Source organism: Equus przewalskii, chromosome 31 (genome assembly GCF_037783145.1).
Source record: "Equus przewalskii isolate Varuska chromosome 31, EquPr2, whole genome shotgun sequence".
NCBI lineage: Eukaryota > Metazoa > Chordata > Mammalia > Perissodactyla > Equidae > Equus > Equus przewalskii.
The window spans coordinates 6,044,329-6,063,124 of record NC_091861.1 but is presented as its reverse complement, the minus strand read 5'-3'; the positions used below and the strand labels follow the sequence as shown (position 1 = coordinate 6,063,124).

Here is an 18,796-nt window from a genome sequence, read left to right as displayed (position 1 = left end):
CTCCTCACTGATTAAGATTACTAGACGTTTCTAACATTAGTCCTTCAGGGACAGGAGTCATCGACAGAAAGCTACTGCACCTAACGACTCTATGAAGACCACAAGACACATACTGTGGAGCTTGTCAATGCTAAAATTAAACCTAGCCCACTTATACAACGAATATAATCACTTCCATAAAAAAAGAAGAAGAAAAGGCAGTACTTCTCTGATGTACTTACAGTATTATTTTAGGGTACAAATTATAACCTCATTATTACAATATCTTTGGAGTTCACACTATAGGGACCACCTTAAAGCAAAGTCGATTGAATATTAAACAATAAAAAATGTCATTGGGTGGGATCACTCTCACATCTGAATACTCAGTTTTATTCTTATCATTTCGTGGAATAGTGAAGTTCTAGCTAGTACAGTGATTTCTTTTTATCTTGCTTAATACTCTGGGAGGTTTTTAACAAAAATGTCCATATCAGTCTTTCTATATTGAACAAACAATCAGTCTTTGTTGAAGGTCTTAATGATCATTCTTAACTAAAAATAACCAACTATATGGAAAAAGACTAAAAAGTTTTATGACTATATTCTTGGAAGGTAATTTGATAGTCTATTAAGATTTTAAATGAACTCACCCTCCAGACTGGGACACTTTTGAGAGTGAAGAGAGCATTAACTGAATGCAATGCTAGAACAACAGGTTTAAACCAGGACAGCCTCAGGCCAGCTGGTCCCTGTCATTCAGCCCAGCAAACCCACTTTTAGGAACTAGCCTACAGATCTGCACAACAGTATGCTATCGTATTTACACACATGTTCACTGCAGCAGGTATATTATAACAAAAAGTTGAGAATAACTTAGTTATTCCGGTTACAGTGGAATAGTTAAATAATTATGGGACATTCATATAATGGATCTATACTACAGCAATGCGTTTGAACGCTGAGGATGAAGTAGATCCAGTGTTTCAGTTCTGCCATTCCCTGCAGTATTTAGATACGATCACTCATAGGAAGAGGTCCAAGATTGACAGTTAAACTTAAAAACGTGACATAATAGTACATAATGAACTCATTTGTGTTAAAAAAAAAAAAAGAAGACACACCACACGTGTATGTGTCAGCGTGTATACACACACATATACATACATATATACAGAAAGTGTCTTGAAAGGATGATGAGAAATTTCAATCAATACTTAGGGGAAATCCTCAAGGGAGGGTCCAAAGACTTACACTTCTTTACTTTATTACTCTTTGAGTTTTTTCATTATTAGTATATATTACTTTTATGATAAAAAACCAAACTCTATAAAACCTAATATAAACCAAATAGCCTTTACTTGGAAGACTTTACATAATACGTGGATATATTCTTCCTGTAAAAATTCAGACACAAAAGTATCTAAGAGTCTAAGGGACTCTCCCTTTTTCTCCTACCCAATCATATTCCTCTCCACCCCAGAGGCAAACACTGTTAAATCTGATGTGTATCCATTCAGATCAAATATATATGGTTTCAGGATTTTTATACAAATAACATTAGGTAATCACATTTTTCTGTGATTTACAAATTTATAGTTTCATACACTTTAACAGTTAATAGATTTAATAGTTTATAAGCATGTATGCAAATATATTTTTATACAAATGAATAAATATGATCATATCATTTATGTTGTGTTTTCTGGGTTTTTTTGGGGGGGTTAATTCAGTATTTTCATCATCTTTTCTTTTTTTCACATGATTCCCTCCCACCTCCTTGTCTATTTTAACAATCTAGTTTATGTATCTTTCCCTATTTTTCTTCATAATCATATTTAATACGCAAACATTTAAATACAACTTACTTAAAAACGTCTATTTTGTTTGTTTGATCTACATGTGGGAAAGTGTTCAGAGTTGCACTGGCCATAGTGGAAGCTGCGAGGCACATTGTTGAGCACAAGTTAAATGACTTGGTTTAAGATGAGACGGCTGCTAAGTGAAACAGGACTGTCAGCTCTAAACCTAGGGCTCCTCCTACGAAGCAATGACCCAGTACCAATTAGTGCGACCAAGCAGCTGAACACTTTATCCGGAGAAGACAGTGACGGCTACAAGCAAAGTGCAGAGGTAAAAGGAGGGCTGGGAACAGATTACTTCTAAGGTTCCTACCAGCTTTATAATGGTAAACATCTAGAGGCCTCTACTGTCATCACTTTATGTCATACTTAGAAAGCGAATTCTATGTTTACATGGTTACTTTAACAATGAAGTTGTTTTATAAACATGAGAAGCATATTGACAGGGTCTGGGCTGTATTTCCACTCATCCTTATTTACCTATGCCTTAGGTAAACCTAGCAACCTGTTAAATATAGACCCAGGAGGAAAAAGCCCAATAACAGCAACAGTGCTAATTGCTGCTCTCGAGAGACACTATCTTCTATAGAGCCAAGAAGAAATCACCGAACACCAAAGAAAATATACTTGTAATCCATAAATATGTTCCACACCCATAAAGGAAGAGTATTAATTACCATTGAAAAGAAGATAAAACTAGCAGGCTTACTAAAAGAAAAAAAGTACTAAACAAGGAACTAGAAAGGAGCTCTCTGAACACTGAGGATGATCTGTGGGGCAGGGAGGCCATGAGTTGAATTTTGCAACTTGCTCACTTATCTGAGCAAACGAAATGCTTAGGAATAATTTAAGAGCTGATAATAGTTTGATTCTACATTTTCTTCATAGAAGATAAAGCAACTAAGTCCACATATTCTTTTACAAATCCTGTCACCAAACATCCTAGCACACGTTAATTCACTGTCTCAGCAAACACCGAGAATCAACTCTGTGCTGGACCCACCACCGACAGTTCACCTTGATCAAAGTTATCGTCTATCTCTTGGAATCTCACTCTTCGCTTAGACGGTTTCGGGTGCATCTGGGCAGGATGGTCTCCTACGGTCTCATTCCTCTTCTTTAATATAGAGACCAATCCTTCAGCAGGAACAACCTGTCAGAGATTATAAGAACCATCTGTTATACTATGGTGGGACACATCAATGATATCTTACATGTAATGGTAAAAGGCTAGCTGATTTCAACAGGTATTTGCATTTCTGTTACAGGTTTATCCAATCCCTATAGAAAAAAAAAATCACAATTAATCACTGAAATTTATTTCTATGCAGATGACTGCCAAATACACACCTCTAAAACTCTAACTGCTTTTACAGAGCCCTGAAGTGACTGGAGGGCCAGGCAGTGTGACACAGTGTGCAGTGGCCTGGAAATCAGACCTCCTTGAACTGCCTTGCCTTGCAGCTCCGCTCCCTGTTAAGTCATCTGTAAAATGATCACTCACAGCCCCTCTTAGCTGAATCATTAGTGCTGGGTTTTGCTTTATAACAAAGGCTGATAATCTACCACTGCATTTTTCATTCTTTTCATTCATCAACAATTTTTAAGAAATGAACATGTGAGACAAAATATATCTGATACCAACTTTTAACATCAAAATGAGTACTGTCCTCAGTTCCTCTGAGAAACTATGTATTACTAAATAATGCTCTACTGCTCAAAATATTTTAAGGACTTTTTTTCTAGAATCTCTCTCAGAGGCAGTTTCCTAGGGACATATTCCTTTGTAGTACACATAGGTCAGCAAACTATGGCAGGTAGACCAAAGGCTTGCTGCCTATTTTTGTAAATAAAATTTAACTGGAACACAGCCAAGCTCATTCATCTACATATTGTGTATGGCTGCTGTGGGGCTACAATGGCAGAGCTGAGTAGTTGCAACAGACCATAACATCTAAAATATTTACTTTTTGGCCCTTCATAGGAAAAACTTGTTGTCTAATCTCTCTTCTATGTTGTCTTCCAGTTTTCACTTGGGACACCTCTCTCCTGCCTCCTCCCAACCCTTTTTTAGGAACAAAGACAAAAACAAAAAGCTTTGCCATTTAGGAGTTAAGACTCCATGGTGTAGGGAGAGAGTGGAGAGGATGTGTTGTTAGAGCCAGGCTGAGCAGCAGGAGGCTGAGTCACAGAGGCGAACTTGTGAGCTGCCTGCTTGGACAAGCTTGCGGGTAGGTGATGACACAGGTGGGCACTGTGGGCCCAACACTGTGGAGGTCAGGGACTTGCTGGTACCAGACCACTGTAAGCGGAGGACTGCCTGCAATGCCACTCATCTGATCAACGGCCTAAAACAGTTAACGTGATTTCCAGTTCCAGCCAGCCATCTCTGATAAAGTGCTACGCATAAATATCACAGACCCTATTAGTTCTTCTTATAACTCAAGGCTTTTGGGGCTAAATAACTCAATACAGTCATCTACTGGGCTTCCCTGAACATGGGTCAAAAAAACCATTAACTAAAGAGAAAAGAATCAATATGATAGCAATTTATTCTTTTTATAGGAAATATGTATTTCAGATAATGTCCTTCCTCTGAGAAAACTAAAGTACTTTGGTGACATTAAAATAGTAAGTACACTTATGCAAAGGAATAGCCTTTCAAATCTTGCTTTAGAAAGCAACATTAAAGAGCACCTCCACACAACAAAGAAAAATGACTTTACAAGCACCTTGCTGAAACTGAGAGGGAAAGAAGTCCGAGCGAGTTCTTAAAGAGCAAGGGATGGAAAACCAAAATTAACTTTAATGAATATGTTACTACTATAGATGTATCCCTGATAATCTCTTTATTTCAGTAAATGTAAAAAAAAAAATGAGGTTTTCAGGGACTATTTTCTCCATAAAATAAAGTAGTACATTTACCAACAGTGAATTCATAAACCACGGGTATTTTCAAGTCACTTTAACTATTCAGAATAAACAATCCTATTAAGAATAGTCCTGAGGATGAGCCTCAGAGTGACATCACTGTTAACTGTATATCTTTGTGGTATGAATTCTGAATCTGTAAATTCAAGAAACAGACTCAAATCACAAATCAAAAGTCACTGCAAATACAAATAAATGTAGGTTGAAAGACTGAGAGAAACTTTAGAAATCACCTGGAAAGACACAGAATATGCTTCCAAGATCTAGAAGCTAATCCCATTGCAGCAGCTGTTAGCCCCCTACCCTAGCTCCTGCTGGGCTTCCTCAGGAAGTCCTGCAGTTAAGGAATACAAGCCTTCCCAAGTGGCCCCACCTTATTAACTATGGGCAGCAATGAACTTTGGTAACTTTTTGAAAGTGCGAAGAAGCAGAGTATGAGAAATTAGCTGTGTGGGATGGGCCAACATTTTGTTTTGATGCTCCCACCCCGAACCCTTAATTCTTGGCTAAAATCTGACTACGCTCTTTATTTTCTTTTCCTTTTTCTCTCCCCTCAAAACCCTTCTGTTTCATCAGGGCTTGCCCCAATGTCTAAAGTGAAGGAGTGTGCTCTTTTCCATAATTTCCTTCCAATCTTGCTCAGGAATCTTCTTCAGATTTCTCTGTTTCTTTTCTAACTGCACTCTGGTCCTATAGTCTACAGATGGAGAACAAGGATGGGGGACCAAGCTTAGACATAGGAGATGCACGCCAAGGAGGAACCTCTTAGAAGATAGTTGGGTGTGGTCCTGTCTGTTTTGGCAAGAGTTTGGGCAGAGGCCTTAGAACCTACCCCTAGCACAGAAATTCTTACTTACCATACCAAGGTAGTCAAACATACAGAGCTGAAGAAATGATTTTGGTAGCATTTACATTAATTCTATGGTAGAAGGACAAGTAAGCCAAAACAAGGTCACGGTTTTAGTTTGGGGTCTCACTCAAAAAACAGCCACATGTTTCTAAGTAGGTTGGGAAGTTGATTTAGGGCACACAGAAATGTGTCTCCTCCAAACTATTCTTAAAAAAAACATGTCTATGCCTTTTTTCTTTTTACCATAATGTCAGTATTGAAAGGTTAAGAATTTTTAAATCTCAAAAAATAAAGCTTTAAAAACTAAATTTAGTTTCCCACTTAAATTACCAAGTTCTTTTCCTATCCAAACAAAATATGCCAAGCCCTTCCACTGAGAACAAAAAGAATGTCTAAGCTATAATTAATATAATTGTTACCGGTGGCACTCTATCAATAAGTGTAGAATTAAAGAAAACACACAAAACAAAACATCCATCTGGCCTAGTTCTCTATATTTGTAAATAAATAGTTTTTCTGCACTTCCCCTCAAATATCAATGATCATCTTAAATAGCATTTTATGAATGAACTGGCTGCAAAAACAAAATTATTTGGCAACTCTACTGGCATAGTAAATCCTAATGTGACAAGGAAAACATTCAAAGAGGCCTTGCTGTTAGAACTGCCTACTCACAAAATTAAAGGAGAAAATAGATACCAAATGATATTCTTTTAATGATGTAGGCTTTACTCAATCCAGACCCTCAAGGTTGTTAAACTGTGAATAAGAACACATGCTTGGTTTCCAACTAACTTGAGAATTAACATTCATAAATCATATTAGCACATTATAAATAGCTTAAATGCCAGTGAGCTCACTGTAGAAGCACATATGAAATTTACCACTGCCGTTCCTCACTCAGGGAACAAGTGATGTTCTCTGTCTGCCCCTTTAGATTTGGGTTCCATAATAAGAACTATAGTTTAGTGAATCTGTACACTTTACATAAAGAAAATTACATAATATTTCATATTTAACCTTTACAACTCTTATACTGGCATTATCAGCCTAGCTTAGAGAGCTTAAATAACATGCTGAAACTTGTAGCACCAGTTATTGGCAGAGTTTGAATACAAACTCGAGATTAAACCTCTTGCCATTTCCCTAATTTTTCTTAGTGCCATTTGTTATATTTTACAAATTAAAGTGAGATGAACAGAATTTTCAAATAAACCTAGTAAGTTTCTTTTGTCTTTCCAAAGCAGTTTATACCTGTAGCAACAAATCCTTATCTTACACACAACCCCAATTAAGAGATACTTAAACTAATGGCTAAATGGGTCAGTCTAGAGACATGAGGGAGGAGATGGTTAGATCAAAGATCTTTTGTGTCATTCAATTAATCTGGAAGTAGATTAATGTCATGGCTACTACTATAGCAAATTAATATAACAAGTTACAGCTGGAGCAAGAGGAGGCAGCCATATGGAGGAAAGCCATCTTCCAGATAAAACACGATGGTGATCTCCAACCCCACAATGCTGTATCCTAGAATAATACAATATGGAGAGTGTGAAAGAGAGGAAGACACAAATTATGATGAAGTCTGTCCCTGTTAAATGTTTAAAAGATTAATTTAAAAACAATAAAGGGTTTTTAAAAATAGGTGTTTTATAATGCATTTAAGTTTCTAGATTAGGCACTACCTCGTGTTTTTGTAACTTGTTTTTGTTTGCTTAAAGGGACATTTAATAAGTATAAGTAGGAAAAGAAATGGTAAGAATGCCAAGACACCATCCCACTTTTTAACCCCCATTAAATTGTTTAAATAGGTAGATTCCAAAACAGAACTCTTGATTCTCCTCCCCTCAAAACTGCTCCTTACCACCATACCCCACACCTAATCTTTCAGCAAGTCCTGTCAGTTCCTCTTTCAAAAATATATCTTCACCACATCCACAGGTACTACCTGAATCCTGTCCTCTGGTACTTCTCACCTGAATAACTGCATAATCTTCTGACTGGTCTCCTTTCTTTGGCTCCTGCCTCCCTACATTCTAGCCTCCACAGACCAGCCAGGAAGCAAATCAGGTCGCATTTCCTGCTCAAAATCATGGCTTTCCACCACCATTTGAATTTCATTCCGCTTCCCGAGCCTGGTCTATGAGGCCCTGCAGGAATGAGCTCCAGCTTGCCTCTTCCACCTGAACTTCCTCCCATCCTCCTCCTTGTTCTCTGCGCTCCAGCTGTGCCAGCCCTCCTGCTTATCCTCCCACTGCCTTCCTAACAGCCCAGCTGGAAGAGCCTACTCCTCATCCTACCCACCAGCTGAGTCTCTCTGCATCCCCTCACCCTGTTGAGATTTCTTCATAGCCCTTTCCAAGGTCTGAAATTATACTGTTTATTTTTATGTGAACCTGTCTATTATGTGTTTCCTCCTTTAGAGTGTTTACAGCCTCTAGGTGGCTGTTGTTTACAATAGTGCGTGGTGGCTTTGGAGAGAATACAAAATTGTATTCAACAGGATCGCTACCCTTATGGAGTCTGCAATTTAGTGCAGAAGACTGTGTGTGTGTGTGTGTGTGTCTTATAATAACAAGAGAAGATTACAGGTAGACAGGACTTTAGGAGGAATGATGCTCAAGCCCCTCCCTCATTTGAAGTTCAGAGACGTAATCTGAAAGGAATAAACATTCTGGGGTTCAGTGACCAAGGAATAATGGCATCAGCTAGCATTTACTAATACTGTCATGAGCCAGGCACTGTGCTTGGCACCCTACATGCTAAAAAGGCACGACCTACATCTTGAGGGTTGGAGAGAGATAAATATGTGGACAGGGGGTTCATCACCCCAGAGCAGACTAACACAGAAGGTACAGATGAGAGGTGACAAAATGTGAGGTGAATCTGGGAGGCAGTGAGGAGGCCAGGCTGATCACAGGATAGGCTGACAACAAAGCACTAGGAGGAGATGATGTTGGAAAGGCAGAGTGAGCCAGATTACCAAGTGCCCTGAATACCAAGCCACGTAACACAGCCTTTATCCTGGAACCAAGGGGAGTCGTGGGAAGAGACTGACAAGGCAAAAAACATATTATCGCAGAGGTTTAAACAGTCTACATGTTACACTCAGACCCTCAGGTGTCCTTGGTTTCATCTGTAGTGTTTTAAAAAGCTGAATAACCCTAGACAAGGAATGGGAACCTTCTCCTTATCACTCTACAGCTAAGTCATTTCATTTACTTCTATTATCTGATTGGCCCCTTTGGGTACCAGTTTGAGATCCAAAGTTTATATAATACTAATGTAAGACCATGTGGAAGGGAGAAAAAGAGGATACAAGGGATGGGGAAAGTTATTAACTAGCTATTGCAAAAGTGTAGGAAGAGGCAGTAAAGATGTAAATTAGAAGAATGATTAAAATGGGAAAGAAAAGGAACTGATATGACAATCCAGTTGAGATATGGATTAGATAAGAGATATGACAATCCAGAGAAGCATTAATTAGAACATTTAGATGAAGGGGAGGATAAAAAAGTAAGGCAAAGATGAGACCATCTAGCACAAAGAAAACATAGGTAATTCCTGGATAATCCTTTGGGGGCTCTTTAGACACTTACATAAATCCTGGGTCAACCATTTTCCATGAACCCTCTTACATTATTGGAAGATGGCATTTCTTCTACTTCAAGGATGGTGGACTTCCCCTGCTCCCCTCAAAAGAGCAATTCTGGGCAGAACAACCATGACCACTGTTTCTAAGACCCTCCTTTGTCCAAGATCCACGGAAGTCACCTGGATTAGACAGCATCTCTGAAGATAACTCAACAGCAATTTTGGATTGTCATCTTTCTCATCAGAAAGTTCTAGGTTGTCTTCCCCTATTTTGTTTCCTGTGATACAGGCAGACCTGAAGATACCTAAGTAAGTGTCGCCCGTATAGACCCAAGGCAGGGCACTTGTTTTGCCTTCCTCCAGAGTAAAAACTTTCTAAAGACCCAAGCAGTAGCAAAGTGGCTTCTTCCTCAGCTATCACATTATGACATTATTTCTAAAAACAAAAATCACTTGAATCTGAAGCATTTAATAGTTTTCTGAACACATGACATCCCTGCAAATAAATTACACACTATATGTTAATGAAGAAAAACGAATGGTTTATTTCCACATGGCATACCATATTGCTAAAATCTGCTCAGAAAGGGGATCTCTGAATTACATACTATGATTATTTCCAATGTTAAAAGATTAATTTTAGTAAAATTTACCCAATATTTGATGTGCCACCCATTTAGAAAACAAGACAACTCCTTCATCCCCACACTTGCAACAGTCTACTATAAGCCCAGTAGACTTTTATTAGCAGAATGGCGTTGGATCATAATGCCACCTTGAATTTGTATACTGTATTTCTTCTCTCAGGTTTTGATGCCAGGAACAGCTGAAGAGTTTTAAAAAAAGATAATGCAACCCTCTCAGGTTCCAGACTCAAGGAAGTCAATGATTTATTAGCATTACCAGGTTCCTGGGTAAAGGGGTTTTGGGTTCTGACATTAAATAATCACGTTGGTATATCACAGGTATTGAAATAAAATTTCTTCTTTTCCCAAAAACTACGATACTCAAATTCAGCAAACAGGTAACAGTCGCAGCCAGACAACTGTTAGACTGAAGGCTTCATATGTACAGGGTCCATATCTAAATTTTTAACTTTTAATCACTGCATCCATAATGTCGTGGCACTCACATAGAAGTTACTCTCCTAAAAATTACTGAATGAAGGAATAAATGAGTGAAACTCTCTAACTTGCTGTCTGACACTGCACATATGATAAACTTTCTTTCTTAAAAATATATAAAATGAGGATAAATGGTTTTTGATGCTTTTTTAAAAGAGTGGAGATTATACTTTTGATGATAGTGTGTCATGCTCTTTTTTACGTAAGAAAGAATGGCAATGCTTCAGATATGAAGCTACCATTTTACTTCGCAAAATTATTCTGGATTTGAAAAACCTTCCCAAACCTAGAAAAGTTTCATTTATACATGTCCTATATTAATGAGTTAAATTAGTGTAGACATTCTTAGTTCTTTACGAGATTTTGTATAAATTATTTCATTTTATGTGATGGATCTAATGGTTTAAAAAAACACAAGAGATGCTTCCACTGGGCTGGCAATGGTTATCAAGGCCAAGTTCCACTGGAGCCAGAGGAGAGCAATGCAGAAGCGGCAAGAAAATGAGAGCAGAGGGACAAGAAAAAAGGGAAGAACTGGCAATGAAAGAACATACCATTACATTCTACCATAAACACAGTGGTAGAAAGAGTGACAAGCAGTTAAGACATCTGTGAGGGGCAGAGTCACTATGGGAGAAATGATAAGACTTGGGAGAGAGAATAGAGAAGGACTCATGAGGACAGCCCAGCAGTGTGGCGGAAAACAGTCTCGTGAGCCTCTGTGGTTCCTGAGGGCGTGAAAAATACTATTCATGAGTATTATTTAGTTATTAAGAAATTATGCTCTGTATCCTCCATTCACAAAAGTACGGAGGCATGAAAAACATTCCAAAAACAATTCCAGTAAAATTAGTAAGTGTGGCAGCAGCCCCCAAAAGGCCAAGAACTTCATGATTCCTCACTGTATCCTCAGCACCTGACATATGGAAGATCCTTAATACAACTTTACTGAAAGTATAAAACAAAGTGTTTGGAGTGAAAAAAAAAGTTTGCCTTATAAGCAAACCCACTATTTCCTGAATATTTTATGTAGCGCAAAACCTCATCCTTAAAGTATTAAGGAAATAGTAAGCACTAATGATTTTTAGTTTTGAAATTTTAAAAACTCTTTTCCTGATGAAGTTAGGCAGATTTTTTAAAAGTATATTTCCCAGAATGAAGAAGGAAGTATCCAGAAACAATCTGTTCAGCATTATCATAGGAAAGTAAATTAGTTTCGTAAATCATATGTAGGTTTTGAGGTTCTTACAACAGTACAACTTAACAGACCAATAGAATTTTAGGAAAGGGGACCATCACGTACAAAAAGTAACTTCGCAGGAAAGACAACTTTAAAATGTAAATGCACACAGTTTCCACGGCTAGGTGTTATCTAGTAGGAAAAACTGACATTATGAGTTTGAGGAAGGACTATTCCATTTAGCTGTAATACAACGTCAATTCAACAGCGATCCCCCATCGTAAATGTTCTTTAAGGTAGGGAGACTCAACAGAAGCACTGTAATCTTCTTCACAGTTTATACCTAAAAGGGAAAATTAGACCTTATGTCTTTTCCCTACGAGGTTGATTAATGGCGTAAAAAGAGACAGTCAGATAATGGTAACCTTTTGCTATTACAGCTGGGTTTGGATATGGGTGTGATTTCTGTTTTGATAATTCCCTGGACCAGAGGTCTGGTAAAAAATAAACAAGAGAAGGAATACTGGGTCCAGTGCTATACTATTAGCGCCATTAAAAATTTTTTTTTTTTTTTACTATTTTTTAAAATTGTGTGAAATAAAATTACTATTTTTAAGGGCACAATTCAGTGGTATTAATTACATTCACAATGTTGTGCAACCATCGCCAATATCTATTTCTAGAATTTTCATCACCCCAAACAGAAACTCTGCACTCATTAAGCACTATTAAACAATTTTAAGAAAAGTCATAGTTTATGGAGGATTCACTATAATGGCAATAAAAGATCTGATTAACATAAACAAATAATGAATACTGGGTTAAGTACTTTACTGTTCTGCCTAATTTTGTCAAGAAAAAATTATGACAAATCATAGTTGATGGAGAATCGACTATAAATGGTAATAAAGCTAATACTATGACAGTTAATTATCCTAGAAGGTTTTTCACAGCGCTCCATTTTCATGTGTATTTTGTTGTCTACTTTGGCTTTGTTACTTTTCCATTTCCCACTTGAAGTGTTTTTTTCCCCAATGATAATGCAGAATTAGAAAACAATGGATAAAAATGGGACTTGAAAGCTTACTGGAAAACAATGTAAGACGAAGAAGAAAGGCAGTTCACATCCCTCTTTTCAGAGGTGGAAAGAGAGAGGAGAGGTAAATTAGTCGCGCCCTCCGGCTGCCGCCTGGTGGAGTCAGTATTCAAACCGGGCTACAGACGCCGCTCTTCCACTGTACCAGCCCGCCTTCCCCAGGAGCTAGAGGCACGGCTTTTATCTTTTTTTCCCCTGAACTTTAAAAAATTGTATTATCAAGCACAGAAGAATGATCATCTTGATCCTCTCCTCCTCCTCTTTTTATTTTTTTTTTTGGTTTTGATTAGCTTCATTACTGTTTAGAGAAACTTTAAACCTTTGAATTATTTAAAATAGTTGATTTAGTTAAGAAGTATTGTTTGTTCAAACCTAGAGCTTATAAATTAATACTGTAAGAAAGAGAAGACTTACAACACAGAATTTAAGGCTTAACAGTCCATCCAGTATCTCCTAGTCTTACTGTATTTTAAAATGTTTCCTTCATTCTGTTATACTGTTTTAAAGAATTAAAAAATATATTAATAAAAAGAAACAGTGAGTATGTATTATATTTTATGAGAAGAAAAATGAGATTTCCTTACAAGAATGTAACTAATCTTGTCTTCATCATAATTCCCAGGACTGTCAAACAAAAGTCACAAGGAATACAAAAAATGGTGTTCATAATGCTTACTGTACGCGGAGGCATAAAATATAACTTCTTGAGGTCTAAACATCATGATTAAAAGTCATTTCATTCAAAACATGTATATGAATAAAACTACTAATGATTAAAAGTTTATGTTAAGTAAAATTTCCCTCATATTTGAGAACAGGGAAGCTTTACAAAAACAAGGCAATGTTTAGCATATATGTGCTATTTAAATTTCATTTTACTTTTAACTGTATTTATATTAAATCTCAAATTTACCTCTGCAATCTCTATCCTTTTTGCAAGATCATCGAGAGAAAGAGAGCTATCATCAGAAGGCAGATTCTCCTGTAGGCTATAGGATGCTTCTTCAGGAGAAAGGTCTTGAAGGAGATCAGAGTCTTCCTCTTGGTTATCTTCATATGAAAGGGAATCTTCAGTATCTTTTAAGCATCCTTCTAAAAGGCTGTTCAAATAGTCCTCGGTTTCTTTATTGACTTGGTCGTCCTTATCTCCCTTTTCCTCTGGGGCCATATACAGCTCTGGAAGCCCTGTACTTAAGGCAGCTACTTCGTCATTTGCACGAAGCACACTGTGGGAGCCTTCCGACTCAGTCTGCCCCTGTGGTGATTTTCCATCCCTGCCTGTGACATCAGGTTGCTGCAGCTCATTTAAGTCATTGTTCTCAAGTCGGGCTGTGGGCGACGCCTTAGAAGCACCCTGAAGTGGCAACTGGAGTTCCTTTCTTTGAGTCTGTGAATATTTACCCTCAGAAATCAACGCAGGAGGTAGATGATCAGAGCCTGGTAAAATCAAGGGCTCCAGCATTGACTTGCTGGTAAGTAACACTGCAGGGTCTTCAGCAACGCCCTCTACTTCAGCCACATCTTGGCAGGCCTCTGTCTGAGCCAGCTGCAAGTGGCTGTCACTCTCACAGGCATTCTCGGAAGAGTGTGGCCCAGACCGGCTCCCAGCAGTCTCTGAGGGCTGGGCGTGGAGCTGCAGTGTGGCTTCCGCGCTGCAGAGCGGCTCCTCCGTGTGGTCCGTCCCTGCAGTTACCGGGAGGCTGCGGGGATCTGCCTGCCTGTCCATCTGATGACAGCACAAACTGCTCTCCCGGTTCTCTTCGTTATGTGGGCTTTCTTTAATTGGTTCCATGCCAAGACAAGGTTCACTCTCTGAAGATGAAGAAAAACAAGTTGCTTTAAGATTCAAAACAACACTTTGTACAGGAGGGAAGAGAAAGGACACATGAAAAATATGTGTGACACAACAATATGCCATATCTCTCAAATAGGAATTCGATCTGTTGGATAACAGTGTCTTTAGGTAGACGAACACCCTAAATATTCAGCAAATAATCCTTTATATATAAAAGTTAACAGAGATTATTAAAAAATGTTAAGAATATGACTAATTTAATCTTCATTTTCATTGAAAAATCATTTTTCAAAGATTTAAAAGATATTCTTCTGAATTTTATTGGCCCTCTATATTTAAATGAATATTTTAAAGTACAGAAAATTATTTTCAGTATATTTAAGACATAGCATATTAAGTAAATATTTTTCCACAATGAACCTTATATACTTAGATAATTTAAAGTGTAAGAAAAACAATATTGGTTCTGATCTATTAAGACTAAACTAAGGAATATAAGTCTGTTCTTTTCAAATTTATTTAAGTATAATAGCTTTAATAATAACATTCTTAATTAATGTGCTTGAAAATTACTTGCAACTTCTTAAAGGGAGGTAGTGGTATAAGGCATAAGTTTTGGCACCAGGTAGAAACGGATTAGAATTTTGACATCTCCTTCAATTTCTATTTTAAATAAAGTAAATTTAAAATATTTTTCTTTCGGGGCCGGCCCTGTGGCCGAGTGGTTAAGTTCGCATGCTCCGCTTTGCTTTGGTGGCCCGGGGTTTTGCCGGTTCGGATCCTGGGCACGGACATGGCACCGCTCATCCACACTGAGGTGGCGTCCCACATGCCACAACTAGAAGGACCCACAACTAAAATATACAACTATGTACCAGGGGGCTTTGGGGAGAAAAAGGAAAAATAAAATCTTTAAAAAGAAAAAAAAATTTCTTTCACTTTAATACTAAACAGTTAAGAACCTTCACCTGTAGTCATATGCTGCATAACGATGTTTGAGTCAACGATGGATCGCACATGTGACGGAGGTCCTATAAGATTAGTGCCATAGAGCCTAGGTGTGTAGTAGGCTGTGCCATCTAGGTTTGTTTAAGTACACTCTGTGATGTCCACACAATGACAAAATTGCCTAATGCTGCATTTCTCAGAACATGTCCCCATCTTATGCGGTGCATGATTGTATACTGAATGCACAGCTTAGTAGGTGACAGAGCAGCTTGCTCATGATTCAGTCAGTTTACTGGTCTATTAGCATCCCTAACTCCCACAGGAGTTTTTTTTCAAAAAGTCATATATTGTTTAATTTATACAAATAATGAGCCCAAGGTTAAAATCAAAGATGAAATATAGTTGTAATTATATTCTACTTGGGTTTTCACTTAGTGGTACTTTAATAATTACCACTTGACAATGGAAGCACATACCATACCAAAGAAAAGGCAGTACTTAAACACCATCTTCTGACTCCAGAGAATCAGGGACGGAGGCTGGCCACCTCAACTCTGGACTGCTGAGTTCAGCAGCGTTTGTACTATCCCCCCCACACCAACTCAAACACCCGATGAAGAGAGGACAAGGAAAAAGAAGTCACTTTTTAGGAGAGTACAGCATTCTTTCTCTCTTCCCACCCCAAAGAATCACCCAGAGTTTGGGAGACTGCAAGAAAACACATGGACATTTTACTCGCCATAGGTCGTCTGCCTCGCCGCTGAGGTTAGAGCAGGGTGCCACAGCCAGATGGAAAGGGGCCAAGCTCTCCTCTACAAGTTCCCAGTACCCAAAGGTTCAGAAGATGGCCCTCAAAACACATCCACAGGCTTCAGAGAGTAAATGAGACTGAAGGCCACAGTCCCACTGGTACGGTTAAAGCACAGGGCGGAGAGGCCCCCACATCAGAGGAATGTGGTGTGTTGTGCCCAGCTGAGGGTCAGTTACCTAAAGGATTGTGAATACCTAGGAGGGTGACTTGGGAATAAGCTCCTCCTCAGCGGGTCCTGCTGGAGCCACCACACATCCCTGTGGAACAATCTGGACTCAGTCATGCACTAATCCAGCTAGCTCCAACTGAGAGCAGACTACGCTCCCAGCCCGCCCAGGAAGGGAGGGTAGAGAAGAGCCTTGAACAAAATGAGACTGAAGTGTTAAGATGAAGTTTGGAACTGAATAGGACTGAGTCCTAAAGCATCAAAATAAGACTATTTAATAGCTATAAGCGACTGAAAAGTTACAGAATCAGCCTGAGATGCCATTGCAAGAGTGGAAAGTGAGGTGGGGGACTGCAGTTACTACACAAAATACAACCATTTTAAGACTGTTTCTACTGAACTGAGATCGCTGAAGTGGCGAGTAATAAAGACTACCCATAGGTACAATGTATTATTTACAAAATACCAGCCTGAAAATGGTTGCTTCATTCTGTCATTTAGAAACAATAGTAAATATGAAAAAACACAGGTAATTTAAGACGTAAAGGGCAAGAGTTCCAAACTAGATCAGGAGAGTAGCTGCAGTTTATTTTTGATCCCACATAAAATCTAAGTTACATTTTAATCTATGTTCAGTTCCCAAATCAAACATGATACACGCTGTTTTACAATTTACCGTGTCAGACTATGCTTTTGGGGAAAAGCTAACGTTTGTCTTTACAGGTAATGAAGAACAGCCCCCTGCCTCACCCTCCCTATCTGTCTGACTCCTGCTCTCTGTGGGCAGCCCCTTCCAATTCCTTTAGCTGTCTCCTCAGAGTCACCCTCCATTTCTAGAGAAGGCTTATACTGCTATTTATTGATTTTTCGGTTTTAAAGACCACCTGCTGACTTCCGACTGTGGAAGAAGAGAGTTGGGTCTCCTGGTTCTTTTGATTCCTTTCCGCTGATGATACATTATTTCCCCTCCTCCAGCTTCCCATTACAGTTCAACACAATTCTGGGGCGAATCAGCATTCAGATGTTGGCATTACTATGGCTCTGTAAATGCTGTTCACAACTAATCCACTCTGCATACCATGATACATTTTCCTTTATTTATGATTTTCCTTGGTGTTGACAACCGCCTCACTACTTCATTACAAAAGAAAAACACAAAAACCTTTATCTATGAATCTCCAAACTCTGAGAGGTGAACAACGATAGTATGTGTACTAACATACAATCCATCAGTTTTGAAACATATCCTTCCTGAGCTCCTGACCCAGAGCGGCTCTCCAGGCTGGCTGCACAGGTATTGCCCTGGAATCTTCCCTCTCTGTGAGCCTAGGAATTCCCTGTGGATCTATGTTGGAAACCCTGTCTTCCGAAGCCCAGGTCCTTCTCTTTGTTTATTCTTTCTTGGTGGAATATTTCCTAAGAAAAGGTACATGGAAGGTAAATTTTTTAAGATTGTTCACATCTGAAAGTCTTCATTCCTTCACCCCTGACTAAAACTCTGGTCGGGTGAAGTTTTCCAGGTTAGAAACTGTTTTCTCTCACCATTTCTAAGGCACTACTATACTGTGTCTAGCTTCTAGCAGGGCTGTACAGTGTCTCTTATGGTTCTGGATATCAATCCCTTGTAATCTACAGTTTCCTCCTGCAACTTTCAGAGTCTTTTCTTTTTATCTGGTGTCCTGAAACTTTGTGAAGTTTCTCATTCTTTCTGTTGGGTACTCGGTGGACTTTCAAACTGGCAAATCATGGCCTTCAATTCTGGGAAATTTTCCTGTATTATTTCTTTGATCATTTGTCCCCTGCCATTTTCTGTTCTCTCCTCTTAGAATGCCTACACTTCTATACCTTTTCTGCCATACAGTTCATCTCCTTGTCTTTGGATCAACTTTCTGAGACACTGCTTCAATTTTATCCTTCCACTCTTCTAATTAATTTTGTATTTAGGCCATCATAATTTTTAATTTCTAAAAACTCTTTTAATTCTCTGAATGTTCTTTTTAATAGCATCTTATTCTCGTTTTCATATATCCAACATTTTCTCTAATCTCTGTGATAATATTCATTAGTTTTTAAAAAGTTTTCACCTGCTCTCTGCATTTTGTTTCGAGTTTCTTTTGGTTTGTCTGTCTGATTTGGTTTCCGTCATTCCTATACGAGGTTTTCTTCAATGAGGGCAAAAGCAGCTCTGTGGTTAAAGGCAAGCCTTCTCCAGCAGTAGTCCTCAGTGCTGGACAAAGAGGGCCTGGGGCCATTTGCTGGAAGGCCTTTAATGTGAGTATCTGGAGGTTTTATCTCATAGACCAGACCAGTTTTCCAGAGAGGAAGAAAGATACTTAGCTGCCACAGTTCCAGAAGTCAAATACAGCAAGTCAGCTAAGGGTTTCACCATTCGGTCCATAAGATTATCACTCAATCTTCATTTTCTGCATAATATCTCTTTCTTAGTTGTTCCTAATC

General features: G+C 38.5%; 1 protein-coding gene across 2 annotated transcripts in view; it reads right to left on the bottom strand.

The window, feature by feature from the left end:
• Positions 1 to 18,796, bottom strand: part of CNST (consortin, connexin sorting protein) — a 114,335-nt gene that overhangs the window by 2,889 nt on the left and 92,650 nt on the right. For both annotated transcript variants that reach the window (XM_070602611.1, XM_070602612.1), the window contains 2 exons: positions 13,533 to 14,431; positions 2,859 to 2,994 (listed from right to left, as the gene is read on the bottom strand). In XM_070602611.1, the coding sequence (XP_070458712.1) occupies positions 2,859 to 2,994; positions 13,533 to 14,431 (1,035 nt within the window). The remainder of the gene's footprint in view (positions 1 to 2,858; positions 2,995 to 13,532; positions 14,432 to 18,796) is intronic.